The sequence below is a fragment of the Eurosta solidaginis genome, chromosome 1 (genome assembly GCF_040869045.1).
Source record: "Eurosta solidaginis isolate ZX-2024a chromosome 1, ASM4086904v1, whole genome shotgun sequence".
In the NCBI taxonomy this organism is placed as follows: domain Eukaryota; kingdom Metazoa; phylum Arthropoda; class Insecta; order Diptera; family Tephritidae; genus Eurosta; species Eurosta solidaginis.
In genome coordinates this window covers 256,876,680-256,895,431 of record NC_090319.1, presented here as the reverse complement: position 1 = coordinate 256,895,431, position 18,752 = coordinate 256,876,680, and the positions used below count along the sequence as shown (strand labels likewise).

General features: G+C 35.0%; 1 protein-coding gene across 2 annotated transcripts in view; it reads left to right on the top strand.

Annotated features, from left to right (window-relative positions):
- Positions 1–445: 445 nt before the first annotated feature.
- The window catches only part of Burs (Bursicon), a 28,156-nt gene continuing 9,849 nt past the window's right edge, over positions 446–18,752 (top strand). Inside the window, exons 1-2 of one of the 2 annotated variants that reach the window (XM_067769572.1) lie at positions 446–582; positions 16,349–16,473. In XM_067769572.1, the coding sequence (XP_067625673.1) occupies positions 516–582; positions 16,349–16,473 (192 nt within the window). In that variant the 5' untranslated portion in view covers positions 446–515. Of the gene's footprint in view, positions 583–16,004; positions 16,271–16,348; positions 16,474–18,752 lie in introns of those variants that run through there. The other variant, XM_067769565.1, reaches the window with a different exon arrangement.

Genomic DNA, 18,752 nt, shown 5'->3' with positions numbered 1-18,752 from the left:
TCAAAAAGTGAATTTTACGTACATCCCTATAACACAATTTACACTCTTGGCCATTGTAAATTTTACCAAGTAGCGAACTAACAGCTGATCGGTGAAAATCCGCACATTCACACGCACAGTTCTCGACTCAGTTTCAAACAAAAACTTTAGATTATTTAACTCAAATTTTAAAGTGAGATAATCCTTACGAATTCATGTCTATAGAATATATAAGGCGTTTTTGTTGTTATTAAAATAATAGTTTTATTTATATTAAAGCTTTATCATTTTTTTTTTTACTTTGAAAAAACTCCGAACACCATTCCTTCATTATATGACATTCGACTGCCTAGTCCACTGCCTTCCACTCTATTCGCAACATAACCTCTATTTAAGCTGCCAAACTATATAGTAAACAATGCTCTTGGCTGTGCCTGATCGACTAATTTTAAAAGATTACATATCAAACGAATATAACCAAAATAATGTAAACAAATAAATACCGTAAATATAAACAAATTTTGACAAAAACAACCATGTACAAATTTCTCCAACTGTACGTCGCGCTCAGCATACATATATATGTACATATATCAGCTACAGGTAAACTGTTGTTGTCTAACATTATAATACGAATATTGGTGGGACATTAAACTAACAAATTACTCTCAAAGCGCTTTTTTATTTCTGCTTATTAGCTGCCTATAGCATTGTAAATTTTACCAAGTAGCGCAACTAACAGCTGATCGGTGAAAATGCGCACATTCACACGCACAGTTCTCGACTCAGTTTCAAAACAAAACTTTAGATTATTTAATTCAAATTTTCAAGTGAGATAATACTTACAAATTTATGTATACAAAATATATATGGCATTTTTGTTGTTATTAAAACAATATTTTTATCTATATTAAAGCTTTTATCATTTTTTTTTTTAACTTTGAAAAATCTCCGAACACCATTCCTTTATTATATGACATTCGACTGCCTAGTCCACTGCCTTCCACTTTATTCGCAACATAACCTCTACTTAAGCTGCCAAACTATATAGTAAACAATGGCCTATAGGCCGAAGCGCAATTTGCCGTGTCCGTTTTAAAATTTATCCGTTTGTCGCTCTCTATATTGATAATATGAAGCATTTCAAGCATTGTAAACTTTACCAAGTAGCGCAACTAACAGATGATCGCCCAAAATTTGCACACGCACACAAACATCACTAATGGCCATATTACGGAAATCTTAGGGAAATTGAAGTTAAATTTTTAAACAGACATAAAATGTTATAATTTTGGAATATATAGCATCTAGGACACCTTAATTGTAGTAATTGAAAGAAAATGTTTGCTTATTTATACTCAAGTATTTAATTATTTTTTCTAAATTTATCTTTAATATTGATGCAATGATTGATCCAATGCAACTCTGGTCTTCCTACTGTTCTTCATTCCACTCCATTCGAGTGCCTATTTTCACGGCCTGCGAGTGCTTTCCACTCTATTCGCAACATAACCTCGAATTAAGCTGCCAAACTATATAGTAAAAGTGATTTTAAGTATGTATCTCTTATTATATTGCTTCTCTTGTTGCAAAATTCTCACATTGTCTAAATCTGGACCATAGTACAGGTCTACAAGTAGGATATGTAGCAGCACGCACATACACAGCCACGCTAACCTGATAAAATGCTTGTTCTTGTTCGTTTTTTTTGTGGATGCTATTTGGCACTGTTGTACTTCTCAGGTCCAAGAAAAGTGTAGTAGCTGCTAACGAAAACTGCCTAAAATTTTTATCGTAAAATTACAAAGAAATGCCCTTATATACTTTCAAACGAGCACTTAATTACATTCCTCTTTAAAATCCATATGTTTTTGACAATTTTAATTAACAAATTGTGATACTTTATTACCAGGGACGATTGCTAAAGCACGACCAAAACCGTCGGGGGAGGTATTAATAGACGCGTTTTTGCCTAGCTTCCAATAATTCGAATACTTTTTCGCCTTTGGAGTATTGATAACAGGACAAAACGCGTCTTTTCATTTCTCTTTCCACATTTTTGGACGGGTTATTGCAGTCAACCTCGGTTTCAAATTGTTTTTCGCGGAGAACTTTTGAACGGGTAGAAAAACTTAGCACCCGTGTTTGTATTCTTAATACTGGAATAACTACGCGTCCTCAGATATCCCAATTCAAGACTTTTGTATAATTTTCTGTAGGACCCATATAGGTGCACTACATTTTCATACTAAATTCGTTCAAAAAATTTACCATCACAGCAACCCATATCTGATATTCCGGTCCTTTTTTTGTTTCCCTGCGTCGCTTCCAACGACAGCAACCGCGGTAATTTTGACACTTTGTTCAGTGTCAAACGCATGTTCCACGCAGGTTCCACTGAGTTCCACAATAGTTTGACACTGACCGAAGTGTCAAGCTGCAATGTGTTAGAAAAGGAAAGGAATTGCTTCCTTCTCATACATATCATACTTGTAAACCTGTACTATGATCTGGACAATGTCCCGTAGCGCTACAATAATGTGTTAAGGCTGTTCTGTTATCGTTCAAATTATTTCTGTTTTTTATATTCGACTTGTGTCCGGAATCCTTGTCTTAAGCTTAGATTTAGTTGTCCCCACATATACTTTGTTGCATAAGTGGGACCCGTCACCATTGCAATTAATTTGGTATATTACGTTGGATTTCTCGTATTTTTCAATCCTGCTTTTCATGTTGCTGTATATTTGTCGTAGAGTGTTGTCGTACGTGAAAGCTATTTGGAACTTGTCCCGGTCATACATATTTGAATTCTTCAGTCTGTTGGACAAGCCTGGAATGTATGTGGCTGTCTTGAATATTTTCTTGGCATCCTGTCTGATCTCAGTAGTATTCGCTTTAGCGTAAAAATCTCTTATGTATCTATTGATTAAAGATAGAGGAAAATCGTTGTCTGTTAATATTTGCTTGATCAGGGCAACATTTTCTTCATGGTAACATGCGTCGCTAATAGAGAGAACTTTTTTGACAAAGTTCTTTGCCGTGTTTACTATGATTCTTCTTTCATGCTTTGAATAAAAGTTTATTAATCTCCCAGACGCAGTGGGTTTTTTGTACCATTTGAATGTAAGTTTATTGTTATGTCTTATTACCATCGTATCTAAGAATGGTAATTTTCCGTCATCTTCCATCTCTGACGTGAAATTTATAGACTTCATGTAGCTATTTAGAGTGGCCACCGTTTCTTGGACTTTATCTGTTTTGACGTGGAAATCTTCCATGAATTTGTTCAGCAATTCCTCCATTACAAGATCTGCAATGACTGGCGATGCTAGGGAAAAGAGATACCACATCAAAAGAAACTAGACTTTCATCGTCATATATATATGTCTTTTTTATTTTGTCTTTAAACCCGATTGAGTCTTTTACATTGAAAATGGAAGATTTTGTTATGTTCTTAAGTATGTTAGTGAGGTATTTACACATACTCTATGATGGCGAATTCACTGACGAACATATTGGTCTCAATGGAATTTCTTGCTTGTGGATCTTCGGTAGACCATAGAGTCTCGGCGCATTAGCTGTTGTGCTTAGCAGACGGTAATTTTCACTCAGACTAATCATTTTGTTTTTAAACATCTTTTCGACAAACTCATTGTTCTTTTCTTGGAGTTTGTTGGTGGGATCTCTTTTCAGAACTCTGTATGACGTGATGTCATTAACTATTTTCCCTAACTTCGTTTCATATTCAGATTTTTCCAAAACCACTGTAACATTACTTTTATCTGCATTGAGGACCAGTAGGTTTAGTTTTTTTTCTAAAGTTATATTTTGTGTCAATAAACCAATCCAATTACCATGTTTAATCCCTTTTTTCGTATTTGGTATAGAATTATGGTATTTTTTCATTTTTCGTAACTTTCGATATCGAAAAAATGGGCGTGGTCATAGTCGGATTTCGGCCATTTTTTATATCAAGATAAAGTGAGTTCAGGTAAGTACGTGAACTAAGTTTAGTAAAGATATATCCAGTTATCGAGTTAACGGCCGAGCGGAAGGACAGACGGTCGACTGTGTATAAAAAGACTGTGTATAAAAACTGGGCGTAGCTTCAACCGATTTCGCCCTTTTTCACAGAAAACAGTTATCGTCCGAGAATCTAAGCCCCTACCAAATTTCACAAGGATTGGTAAATTTGTGTTCGACTTATGGCATTAAAAGTATTCTAGGCGAATTAAATGAAAAAGGGCGGAGCCACACCCATTTTGAAATTTTCTTTAATTTTTGTATTTTATTGCACCATATCATTACTGGAGTTGAATGTTGACATAATTTACTTATATACTGTAAAGATATTAAATTTTTTGTTAAAATTTAACTATAAAATTTTTTTTTAAGTGGGCGTGGTCGTTCCCCGGATTTTGCTAATTTTTATTAAGCATACATATAGTAATAGGAGTAACGTTCCTGCCAAATTTCATCATGATATCTTCAACGACTGCCAAATTAGAGCTTGCAAAACTTTTAAATTGCCTTCTTTTAAAAGTGGGCGGTGCCACGCCCATTGTCAAAAATTTTACTAATATTCTATTCTGCGTCAAAAGTTCAACTCACCTACCAAGTTTCATCGCTTTATCTGTCTTTGGTAATGAATTATCGGCCTTTTTATCGATCATTTCAAGTAGCGATCTGAGATGAGTGCCCCGAACCTACATTACAAACTTCATCAAGATACCTCAAAATTTACTCAAGTTATCGTGTTAACGGACAGACGAACGGACGGACGGATATGGCTCAATCAAATTTTTTTTCGATACTGATGATTTTGATATGGAAGTCTATATCTATCTCGATTCCTTTATACCTGTACAACCAACCGTTACCCAATCAAAGTTAATATACTCTGTGTGCAAAGCACTCTGAGTATAAAAACAATTGTGTTAAAAAATAAATGGTTTTTACGGGACACGTGTAAAATTCAGTTTTCAAATTTAGATTTTGCCTTATACTATATAGCATAGCGTGCTTCACATACCACTCCGAAAATCCTGAGTTCAAGTCCCGGGTAAAGCATTATCAAAAATTTAGAAACAAGTTTTTTTCAATTAGAAGCCTTTTTCTTAGCGGGGTCACCCCTCGGCCTCTACGACTGTACTTCTGTCATGGAAAGCTTCTCAGTGAAAATTTATCTGCATCGCAAATGGCGTTCCGAGCCAGCGTAAAACATGTAGATCCCGTCCCGTCAATTTGAAGGAAAACTAAAAGGAGCACAATGCAAATTGGATGAGCTCGGCATAAAATCTCTTGGGAGGTTATCGCGCTCTACATTTATTTATTTATTTTTATTGGCATTTTCCATCGAATCCTCGTATTATAGACATTAACATTGTACTTCTAAGCCAGTACAAGTAACAAGTAACCAAAATAGGTTTGAGCACTAGCGGTCGTGGCTACCAATGTGGCAAATATGAAATAAACACTAAAAAAACTTCCTCAGAAGATAAGGTTAGGTTGGTTAGGTAGTAGCTGCCCTGATAAGGAAAGCTCACTCGCACATCACGAAGGTTCGTTGGGATACCACAATTAACAAAAATAACGGTGACTGAGATCTAGCTACTTAGAGTATCGTTGGGTAGCAATGATAAAGCTCCGAATGATACCGTTCTCAACTTTGGATAAATCTTCGGTAGATCCAAGTTTGTCGCGACCGAAGTTCTTTCGCATAGTTCTAGCATAAGCTGGGCAATCAAGCATAAACTGATTTGGTGATTCCACCTCATCATCCTCCATACAGCTGCAGCAGGTTGGAGTTTCCATTATATTGAGACGTACCTCACGGATACCCATGGGACAGTGCCCTGTCAAAACCCTATTGACCATTGATAGGTGAGTCGTAGTGAACCCAATTATTTCAGCAGACTTCCTGCCATCCACTTTCGGCCAGAAATATCTTGCTACCCTACAAGACGTGGTGTCCGCCCAACGTTTGTTGAGCTGACACGAGGCCCAGCTATGGAGGAGCAATCCACAGGTGACCAGCGGAATCCCGAAATCCTTACAGCCATCTTTATCCGGTTCAGTTGCACCGATGCGGGCTAGGGGATCCGCTTGACAGTTACCCGGGATATCACTACGGCCCGTAAAATAATTCGATGCAATCGCAAGCGAGGTCAGGCACTCCCAGACCAACCTCGATCGCACTGTATTTTTGCTCAAGGCCTTGATAGCCGCTTGGCTATCAGAGTAGATGTTAAATTCCCTAACCGTAGAAGCACTGTATAGCATTTCATCCACCTGCATCCTTAATCGCAGCAAATTCTGCTTGGAATACACTGCAGTGATCAGCCAAATGTGGCATGCCCCTGCACATCATCCTCTCAATTATGGCGCCTCCCCACTCCGCTGCGACAATTCTGCCGCATAGAAGTTTGATAATCAACCAGAGCCGCCTCGACTTCTAAACACACTAGAGCTCTTTCGATTGCCCCGGTAAGACATTGTTAAAAGCCTCCTCGATGTCTAGAAAGACACCCAGAGCAAACTTTTTGTGTCTGCTCTTGCAGTAGGCATGCTGTGAAGCCGACAGTAACCCCCGAGGTATCCTTTCGCGTAGGTACAGGTCAATCAACCGCTCAAACGCCTTAAGAAGAAACGACGAGAGACTGATTGGCCTGAAATCCTTAGGTGATACATAAGAGTTTCTGCCGGCCTTCGGAATGAAGATGACCCTAACCGTGTACCAAGACTTTGGGATATAGTTAAGCCCGAGGCAGCTAGTGTAGATAATGCCAACCAGCAGCAGGAAATCCCTAAAGGCTTTCGAAGTTGCGCCGGAATGATTCCATCATTCTTCTTCCATTTTTGTTGTTGTCTCGTCGCTATCAGGATGAAAGACATACAACATTGATTCCAATCGACTCCATAATTTCTGGGGGCGTGCTTGAAGTTTGGACTTATTGCCGGTGGTACTCAATCCACGGTTCTCCAATTCCGTTTTTAGTTTCTGGATCTTCAATTCACTTAACTTTGCCATGTCCAAGTTGTATTCGAAATCTTCGGAATTTATTCAACAATTCCTCTTCTGACACCAATTGTAACGAAATTTGGGAAATTCTTGATTATTTTGAGGCTTCTGTTAACTTTCCATTCTCGGAACTGTCGATTCTCGGAACTGTCGAATAAATAACTCAAATTTCAGTATAGCAATACTTCCTTTATTAAGACTACTTTGGCAGTAGTACGATTACAATACTCGCGTTGTTGTTGTTGTATTAAAGGTACAGGCATCTTCGAAGGCTTTGGGGAGAACTATCGATGTTGATGGTCTTTTGCCGGATATAGATCCAGTACTTTCCGGTAAAAAGCACCATTAAGGTACTAGCCCGATCATCTCGGGAACGATTTAATGTGACCACATCGAACTAGATAAATATGTGTATGATACATGCATAGTTGTACATGCTTTATATGTATCACAGTTTATGTCTTTTTATACCTTTAATGAAAATGAAATGGTATATTAATTTCGTCACGAAACCGAAAATTGTAAGTCCTTAAAAGAAAATAGATAGACCCACCATTAAGTATACCGAAATAATCAGGTTGAAGAGCTGAGTTGATTTGGCCATGCCCGTCTGTCCGTCTGTCCGTCTGTCTCTTTGTATGCAAACTAGTCCCTCAATTTTTGAGATATCTTGATAAAATTTGGTGAGCGGGTGTATTTGGGTGTCCGATTAGACATTTGTCGGAACCGATCGGATCGGACACCTATAGCATATATCCTCCATACAACCGATTTTTCAGAAAAAGAGGATTTTTGTAATATCTTACCCAATTTAACAGATTGAAGCTTCAAACTTCACCATATACTTTCGTATATTGTACGTATTGTTGCCTGAAAAAATTGATGAGATCGGTCGTATATATAGTATATATCCCCCACAACCGATTGTTCAGATAAGGAACTTTTCGTAATTACTGCCCTATTTTAAGAGCTAGAGGCTTCAAATTTCAACGAATGCTTACGTATATAGCATATGTTGTTGTCTGAAAAAATCATAAAGATCGGTGGTATATATAGTATATATATGGTGGTATATATAGTATATATATATAGTATATATATATATTTTCGCAAATTTTAGCCCCATTTTAACAGCTAGAAGCTTCAAATTTCACAGAATACTTACGTATATAGCATATATTGTTGTCTGAAAAAATCATAGAGATCGGTTGTATATATAGTATATATCTCATACAAACGATTGTTCAGATAAGAAGCTTTTCGCAATTTCTACCCCATTTTAACAGCTATAAGCTTCAAATTTCTCCGATGGCTTACGTATATAGCATATATTGTTGTCTGAAAAAATCATAGAGATCGGTTGTATATATAGTATATATCTCATACAACCGATTGTTCAGATAAGAAACTTTTCGCAATTTCTACCCCATTTTAACAGCTATAAGCTTCAAATTTCACCGATGGCTTACGTATATAGCATATATTGTTGTCTGAAAAAATCATAGAGATCGGTTGTATATATAGTATATATCTCATACAACCGATTGTTCAGATAAGAAACTTTTCGCAATTTCTACCCCATTTTAACAGCTATAAGCTTCAAATTTCACCGATTGCTTACGGATATAGCATATATTGTTGTCTGAAAAAATCATAGAGATCGGTTGTATATATAGTATATATCTCATACAACCGATTGTTCAGATAAGAAACTTTTCGCAATTTCTACCCCATTTTAACAGCTATAAACTTCAAATTTCACCGATTGCTTACGTATATAGTATGTATTGTTGTGTCAAAAAATCATAGAGATCGGTGATATATATAATATATATATGATGGTATATATAGTATATATATATAGTATATATATATTTTTTTTTACAATTTCGGCCCCATTTTAACAGCTAGAAGCTTCAAATTTCACCAAATGCTTACGTGTATAGCATATATTGATGTCTGAAAAAATCATTGAGATCGGTGGTATACATAGTATATATCTCATACAACAGATTGTTCAGATAAGAAACTTTGCGCAATTTCTGCCCCGTTTTAACAGCTAGAAGCTTCAAATTTCACAAAATGCCTACGTATATAACATATATTGTTGTCTGAAAAAATCACAGAGATCGGTTGTATATATAGTATATATCTCATACAACCGATTGTTCAGATAAGAAACTTTTCGCAATTTCTACCCCATTTTAACAGCTATAAGCTTCAAATTTCACCGATTGCTTACGTATATAGCATATATTGTTGTCTGAAAAAATCATAGAGATCGGTTGTATATAGTATATATCTCATACAACCGATTGTTCAGATAAGAAACTTTTCGCAATTTCTACCCCATTTTAACAGCTATAAGCTTCAAATTTCACCGATTGCTTACGTATATAGCATACATTGTTGTCTGAAAAAATCATAGAGATCGGTTGTATATATAGTATATATCTCATACAACCGATTGTTCAGATAAGAAACTTTTCGCAATTTCTACCCCATTTTAACAGCTATAAGCTTCAAAGTTCACCGATTGCTTACGTATATAGTATGTATTGTTGTGTCAAAAAATCATAGAGAGCGGTGGTATATATAATATATATATGATGGTATATATAGTATATATATATAGTATACATATATTTTTTTGCGATTTCGGCCTCATTTTAACAGCTATAAGCTTCAAATTTCACCAAATGCTTACGTGTATAACATATATTGATGTCTGAAAAAATCATTGAGATCGGTGGTATACATAGTATATATCTCATACAACCGATTGTTCAGATAAGAAACTTTGCGCAATTTCTGCCCCGTTTTAACAGCTAGAAGCTTCAAATTTCACAAAATGTTTACGTATATAGCATATATTGTTGTCTGAAAAAATCATAGAGATCGGTGGTATATATATTATATACTTCATATAAACTGTCATTTTTGCCCCTTTTTTACGGCTAGAAGCTTCAAAATTCATCAAATTTCATCAAATAGTTACGTTTACGTCATATATTTTTGAAAGACGTGATTCGTAGTCATAGTTTTTACATGCAGACCACAAAAAACGTGAAGCTTTGCATCCTCGCACAGATTACCTACCTATTTTTTATTTTATATTTATCTTAAAAATCGTTTAGATATGTTCAAATTTCACCAAATGCTTACGTGTATAGCATATATTGTTGTCTGAGAAAATCATAGATACCGGTGGTATATATAGTATATATCTCATAAACCGATTGTTCAGATAAGAAACTTTGCGCAATTTTTCCCCATTTTAACAGCTAGAAGCTTCAAATTTCACCAAATTCTTACGTGTATAGCATATATTGTTGTCTGAAAAAATCACTGAGATCGGTGGTATATATAGTATATATCTCATACAACCGATTGTTCAGATAAGAAACTGTGCGCAATTTCTGCCCCTTTTTAACAGCTAGACGCTTCAAATTTCACCATATGCTTACGTATATAGCATATATTGTTGTCTGAAAAAATCATAGAGATCGGTGGTATATATATTATATACCCCATATAAACTCTAATTTTTGCCCCTTTTTTACGGCTAGAAGCTTCAAAATTCATCAAATTTCATCAAATAGTTACGTTTACGTCATATATTGTTGAAATACATGATTCGTAGTCATAGTTTTTACACGCAGACCACAAAAAACCTGAAACTTTGCATCCTCACACAAAGTACCTACCTGTTTTTTATTTTATATTTATCTTAAAAATCGTTAAGGTATGTAGATCTGTTCACTATATATTTCTTATCTTATACATCCGATTATTCGGAGATTACGAGCGGGATAAGATTATTGTTCAGCCCCATTCATGAAAGGTAGGAAGTCTTCGGCACAGCCGAAGACAGTCCCGTTTTTACTTGTTTTTTTTTTTAAATTTGCGTAATAAAGACGTTAGTAATGTGTGTGAATATGTGCTAATTTTGAGCGATCAGTTGTGAGTTGCGCCTCTTTTGTAAGGTTTACAATGTCTAAAATAATTGTGTATTTAATCATATCACATTATAGCGATATAACATATAATTTTTGCACAGTTAATAATAATTTCTAAACACAAACTCAACAAAATAGGAATCAGCGAAAGGTTAAATCAATTTAATAAGAATTTTCTAAATATAATGATCCGTGTGCATCCTTGGGAATATTTATACCTTTCATGAAAACGAAATGGTATATTAAGTGTGTTACTTGTCCTTAAGGAGAAGAGGTAGACGCAAGAATAAGTTTCCTGAATTGGTTTGACGACCTGAATTGATTTAGCCATGTCCGTCTGTCCGTCTATCTATTTGAACGCAACTAGTCCCTTAATTTTTGTGATATCTTGATAAAATTTGGTGTCCGATTAGTGTCCATTTGTCGGAACCGGTCGGATCGGACTACAGCCACTACCGATTTTTCAGAAAAGAGGAATTTTGTCATATCTTCCTCAATTTATCAGATTGTAGCTTCAAGTTTCATCAAATACTTACGTATACTATAGCATATATTGTTGTGTGAAAAAATCATAGATATCTGTCGTATATATGGCATATATCCCATACAACCGATTGTAAAGAAAAGAATCTTTTCGCAATTTCTACACCATTTTAACAGCTAAAAGCCCCAAAATTTCAGCAATTGTTTACGTATATTTTTTGTTGTATAAAAAAATCGATGAGATCTGTAGTATTACAGCATATGTCCCATACAACCAATTGTTCAGATAATAGGCTTTTCGTAATTTCTGCCCCATTTTAACATCTAGAAGTTTCAAATATCACCAAATGCTTTCGTATGTGGCATATTTTGTTGTCAGGAAAAACCATAGAGATCTGTCGTACACCTATATATTATAAACCGTAATTTCTAACCCATTTTACTGAATTTTTGTCCACTTTTCATACAAATCTTGCAATCGATTTTTAAGTAACTTCTCATTGAGCTACAAACGTGAAACTTTACCCATAGGTTAGAAGACCGTGACAATGCAACAAAAGGAAAAAAATCCGTTAGGATCGAAATAATTACATAAGAATTTGAAAATTAAAATTTTCAAACCAGCTTTTAAGTAACTTCTCGATGAGCTAGATACTTGAAATTTCAAATTTAATTCAGAGGTCAATGACAGCCAATGACCCAATACAAAAAGATTCGCTAGGGGGCGCACGGACTGAATTTTGGGATTGATTTTTATGTAAGTTCTCATTGAGCTACAAGCGTAAAACTTAACAGATAGGTTAAGACACTGAGAAAATGTAAGAAAAGGAGAAAATAAAAATAAAATAAAACACTTTTAAGCACTTCTTTTATATAAATGGACAAAAACCAGCGAAAAATGTCTCCGTATATAAAGACATATCCTTGCTAAATTTGATTTTTAAACTTTGACATGGAAATTGCAAAAATATTTATGAGAAGTAAAAATGTAAAGGTGGAGCGCAATTGATTGACTAATAATATCTCCTTTCCTACCAACTTTCCAATCCAAGTAATGTGCGCTCCACTTTTATATTTTGTTTCTCATAAATATTTTTGCAATTTCTAAGTCAAAATTTAAAAATCAAATTTAGCAAGAATATGTCTTTATATAAGGAGACATTTTTCGCTGATTTTTGTCCATTTATATAAAGGAAGTGGTTAAAATGTTTTTAGATTATTTTTATTAACGTTTAGAAGCTTCAAATTTTATCAAATATCTTTGTATACGTCATATATTGTTCATATAAGTGTTTCGTGGTCATAACTATATCATTATGCAGACCACAAGAAACTTGAAACTTTGCATCCTCGCACAAAGTATCGATCTAGTTTTCTACTCAGCGTACTTTGCACACATAGTATATTAACTTTGGTAACATAACAGCTGATCGTAACGGCATAAACCAATCGATATATAGACTTACATATATCAAAGTGCTCAGAATGAAAAAAGGAATTGATTTAGCCATGTCCGTCCGTCCGTCCGTGTGTCTGTCAGTGCACACGATAACTTGAGTAAATATTGAGATATCTTATTGAAATTTGGTATATGGATTCCATGGCACTCATTAAAATGAGCGAAATCGGATGATAACGACGTCCATTTTTTACTTATACAACATTTTGAAAAACACAAAAAACCTGATTATTTAGTATTTTTGTTTACATCTATATGCATATACACTTAAACTTTATATGGACTGCTAAGCGTTAAACTTTATCTACACTTCTGAAATTGCTGCGCAGAAAATTAGTACTGATAAATTTCAATACGCATTATAGTCAGATGCAACTGAAATATGTGCCCAGGTTTTACCTCTACACTACATCTATGCATTACCTCTACAAATGGTGTGTGTCCACTATTCACCGCAACCGATTCAGCTATAGGTTATACACTATGGATGGCCAACAGAGGTGTGTGTCTCCGCTTTTCGGTACAACATGATCTGTAGCTAGTTATTTAACCACTGCCGCTAGATGGGTCTCCTAAACATTATCTAAGTGAGGATAAGCATTTTTTTACCCGCCAACGTAGACGTACATATGTATATACATATGTGTAAAAAAACACGGCTAATACACCTAGTATGTTGAAATTTTATGTGTGGTCTGATACTGCGATTCTTGATAAAAATTTGAGAAACTTTTTGAAAATGAGCGTGGCCTACTTCAGATAAAATCAATTTTACAAATATTATTGACCATGAATCTTAAAAAAATCAACATTTTCTATAAATAATGCTTTCAAGAAAAAGTAACGAAATCGGTTAAGGACCACGCTCACATTTAAATAAAAGCTTTTTAAAAGGGTCGTAGACAAATATAATAAGCTATACTTCAGCAAAAAAAAGAGCTTACTATCAATGGTATTTTACTTTCTAAATGGAATTATAACAAAAAGTTAGGAAATATTAAAATTTTTGAACATGGGCGTGGCACTGCCCTTTTTTTGACCTAACAATTTTCTATGTTTCGAGAGCCATAGCTCGTAGAAATTAACATATCGTAATAAAATTAGGGATACATACTTCCCATATACCAGTAAAAATTGACGGGATCGTTTAACGACCACGCCCACGTTTATATTAAAGAGGTTTAAAAGGGTCGTAGACTACAATAATAAGCTAGATCTTAATTTTGTATCAGTGATAATTAAACTTACCAAGTTTTATTGTAAGAGAAAATTGGGAGACATTTAATTGGCGGTGCCACGCCCCTATTCCGATCAAGCATTAGATACACAACATTTCTAGAGCCTCAAAAAAATAAATTCCTTGTAACAAAATTCATACAAGTAATTTATCTGGAATTAACTGTACAATTGAAACTCACGCTAAGTATATAATTATATAATGTTCGGTAAAACCTGAACTTAGATACGCTTAATAAAGAAGTAATTATATTTATTAAAAATGTCGCCTAAGTATGCACATTTTTGTTCTCTATATAAAATATGCTATACGGTCGATTATTCGGGTATTCCGAATGGGATAAGATTGTTCAGCTGCATCCATGAAAGGTATAAAGTCTTCGGCACAGCCGTCGAGTTTTGAATTATGCCTCAAGTTTGACATCAAGATCTGAATATGTTCCTAGCTTCAAGTCTCTAGCCAAATAGGAAGTTGCATAGTTTTCCATTTCTCTTCTCCTCCTTTTTTTTACTTCTCACCTTTTCTTCATCATCAGTTACTGAGTTTATTATTTTTCTTGCTCCTCAGCATCCCTTTATCCGTTTCATTTTTGCAATTTCGGCATAGTAGGAATGAAAGGTTGTGGTCATTAAACTGCATATGAATGTTATCGGATGTTAACACGACCTTGACGTTCATTATACAGCCTAGTGGGGTGCGAATTATGCTGGGATGTGTTTAAGGCCGAAATTCCTTTCCAATTGCTGTTTGCTCTTCTTTTACCATACAGATTGGTGGAACCGGCAGTACTGATCTAAAAGCCATTTGAAAAGAAAGCTAGATTTTGTCTTGCAGCTGATCTTCTTACTTTGCATTTTATGTTTTCACTACCAGGTCTCAATCCATGTGACACTAGCACTTACCTGATTTCCAGTGTACTTACTCGTGTGAGGTTCTTTACAAAAGTTCGTTAAGTTGAGGATTAATCGTTTTAGAAAACAACTTTGAAGAGTGTCCGCTAAAAACGAGAAAAAAATCAGACCAACTGTAAATATGGTTCTAGACTAGTGGATACAAAAATTGCTTGAATACGGTAGAGAAATAGTTCGTGGGTAATGCGCTTAGTGCGAGACATTTTGATTTGGGGTTCTAGTCCTACGGACAAAATCAGTATGAGGTTCTCATGGACCTGCAACCTAGTGCAGGAAACAGCAAAATTTAAATACAAGTCTTTAGTTTGTGAAAAACCTATTGGAAAAGTATTTTTGGCGCTACCTTTTTTCTCCTTCTTCATCATCAGCAGATCAAGGGAATGACCTACCAGCTTGTGATTTGTTTTTATTTCCCATTTAAGGTAATTTGAGAGGAGGGTTTTTAAGGGCATCGTAGTGACAATGATGTCGTGCATGCTGAACTTTGTTACATCAACAATATAAAAATACGAAGATCAAGACCTAACACAATTTGTTTACTTTCCTGATGAAGTAAGTGACCTCTTGTTAGTCTCCTCGTATTGCGATTCGTTAGGTCACATGCCTAAATAAATTTCTCACCCCACGTTTTACTGTAATTTCTCCGGCTAATGCAATTTCTGTGTCCCCAATTAAGGCACACAAATCATTTTGTTTATTTATGAACGTACAAATGTACTATGTTTGTTGAACAGCGAATGAGCTTCCTGAGGCGTTCGATTATAGTTTCAGTGGTCACTTTCCTTTGTGTATGCACACTTAAGCTATTAGAAAGTAATTTTGATACAATACAATTGCTTGAGCTCAGTTTCGAGACTATTAAGCACAGATACTTGACGACACACAAAAAACAATCTCAAGTATAAAATAGCGTGGAATACATGCAGTAAACCTTTATTTAGTTAGAATCCTCAAAGTGAACAGTGATTGCTTGCGGAAAACTAAACACAAAGAAATAAATGTTGAGAAATATATTTACCGGTAAACTTAAATAGACTCAATCTAACCGAATTATTAAAATGCTGCATAAAATAAGGTGTGGCAGTAATGCATCTACTATGAGAATCACATCAAGGTCCAAGCATCGTTTTGTCGCATTTATATTTTTCTACTGCATTTATTTCATATTTATAAGACTCGGTGTTGCGCAAGCGGACGAAGATTCGGTGCCGGTGGATAATGGTAGATCAAAAATTTAGTGTTAGGTTGAAAAATATACGAATAAGTATTTATTTCTTAACTTTTGCCCTCTCTTTACAGATATTTCTCATATTGGTGATGATTGTCAAGTAACACCAGTTATACACGTCCTTCAATATCCCGGATGTGTACCGAAGCCAATACCTTCATTTGCCTGTGTTGGTCGTTGTGCCAGTTATATACAAGTAACTACTTATATTTATAGTTACCAGCACCAGATTTTGTGTTTTTGAAAATCAAAACTGAAGTTTCCATGCTTAATACTAAGTTTCCACAAAACCCAAACACTGTACTTTTCAGTTACAACCAACACCTAAAACGTTTTCAAACACGATGGGAAGGGGAGGTATCGAAATACTCTCTTTGACATGGATATTAATAACTTAAAAACCAAAAATCAAGAATTTAATTTCTGTCGACAAATATTTTGCATAAAACAATTGGAAAGCACGAAGTTTTTGTTTAGCGAAAACATAGTATTTATTAGTAAAGATGTTTCAAATAGTGGTTTTTAAAATTGGTGTATGATTGAAACTATTTTCACCTTTCAAGTATGAAAGTCCCGCTTATATTTATAAACTCAAGGTCTTTCGTGATTGAGACGAAAAAGTCACTCATACATATATACTGGAGATATACGTAGCCGATATTTTGTCGTTTTTCAGACGACGCCACCGAAAATCATAAATATCGGCGCGGTGGCGCGCCGTGTCATTTTTGCATGATTTAGACGCGAAAAAATTAATAACTCATGAATATGTTTCATTCAAACCAAGTGTATATGTTTGCATGCCTTACCCCCCTTCAGTGAGGAAAGGCGAAGGGGGTGGGGTTTGAGGGGTTGGACCCTTTCTTAAATCCTTATCTTGTTCTTTTGTTCACAATTGAACATACCTATATTTAAATTTCTTATCTTCTCCAAGCTCAAGGCTTTATCATTTTGCTTTTGGCCACGTTCTGCAACGCACACCTCATACAACACCCACTTCGTTATCGTCATTACATCAAAACGGGGACCTACGGTGATGAAGAATCATTTGAGTTAATATGTAATAATATTGAGTTATAGCAGAAATACAAAAATGATTGTGTTATTCAGAGTGGTTCAAACTTTTGCCGGGCTTTTCTTTTCACGGTTTTATATATTTTCAGCACAAAAATAATACACATTAAAAAACCCATAATTCCGTAAAAAATACTCAACCAAAAAACTTTGAACGCTTGCAAAATAATATAATTACGTGTAGATTTTAAATAACCAAAAAATATTTTTGTTTCCCCCCAATTTTTTATTTAAATTGCGCTACTTAGCGCGTCATCAACAACTCACAGTTTGACAGCAGATTATTCAATGAAGAACAATAATTATAAGAAACGATAATTACCGTGGTATACTGTGGACATCTTAAAAACAAACTGCATTCCAATTAAAAAAAAAATGACTTCAAAATTTTTACTTTTTCGCGTCTAAACCAAGCAAAAAATGCCACTGTGCGGCGTTCGGCGCGTTTCCATACCGTTTATTGTTCATGTTGAAAATTGGTCCGATATGGTCGATACGGATATCAACGAACCTGCATCACTGCCAGATATAAAAATTCGATTGCGAAGATTAGCTGTTTTCAGCCATTCAAAAGTGATTTAAAACAAGTAAGAAAGTCTAAGGCGGAACCGAACATTATATACCCAGCGTGTGTTCTGATATATATGTATATACTCGTATGAGATATTAATAGTTACGTTCCAATGACGCGTGAACCAGATACTGATAGAACATTAACATGCAAATGCACCAAACAACGTTGTGATCCTGATATTTATCTGGTTCAATTTCTGTCCGTATAGCACTCCTGTTCGTTTCGTTTTCTGTAGTAGATTTTTTGACAGCTAACCACTTTTGAGTTGGTAGCACTCATGGCTCAACTATATGGTTGACTCATCTCTACAGCAACAACATACCTGTTTCAAAATCAGCGTGTTGGTTTTAGACGAATGGAATAGATTGAAAACACAAAACAGCAGCATTTGTGTGTAGTAAGAAAATGTTATCATTGTTTTGGTTTCATTTTGAGTTTGCCATCTCTTTCCGACAATCCCTACTTCAGTGAAATGAAAAAAAATAAAATCAGCTGATAAGAAGGGCCAACCAAATAGTTGAGCCGTGGTAGCACTGAAATAAATATGTGTATATATGTATATACATAAAAGATTTTGCCATATGTAAAAGCAAAACACGGAAAGAGTAAACAACTTGAAGAAAATGTTAGGAAAATAGTTTGTTTAAGTGCCAAACCATTTAAATGATAATTAATCTATCAGTAACTTCAGTTTTTGTGTACGTTCCTTCTTCTTATTTTCAACAAAACAGATGTTTAATATTAGTACTGCCAGCTCTCATAAGTTTGATCCAGATCGTTCCAATGAGATTTGATCGTGAGCCAGAGCTCGATAACTCGATGGAACC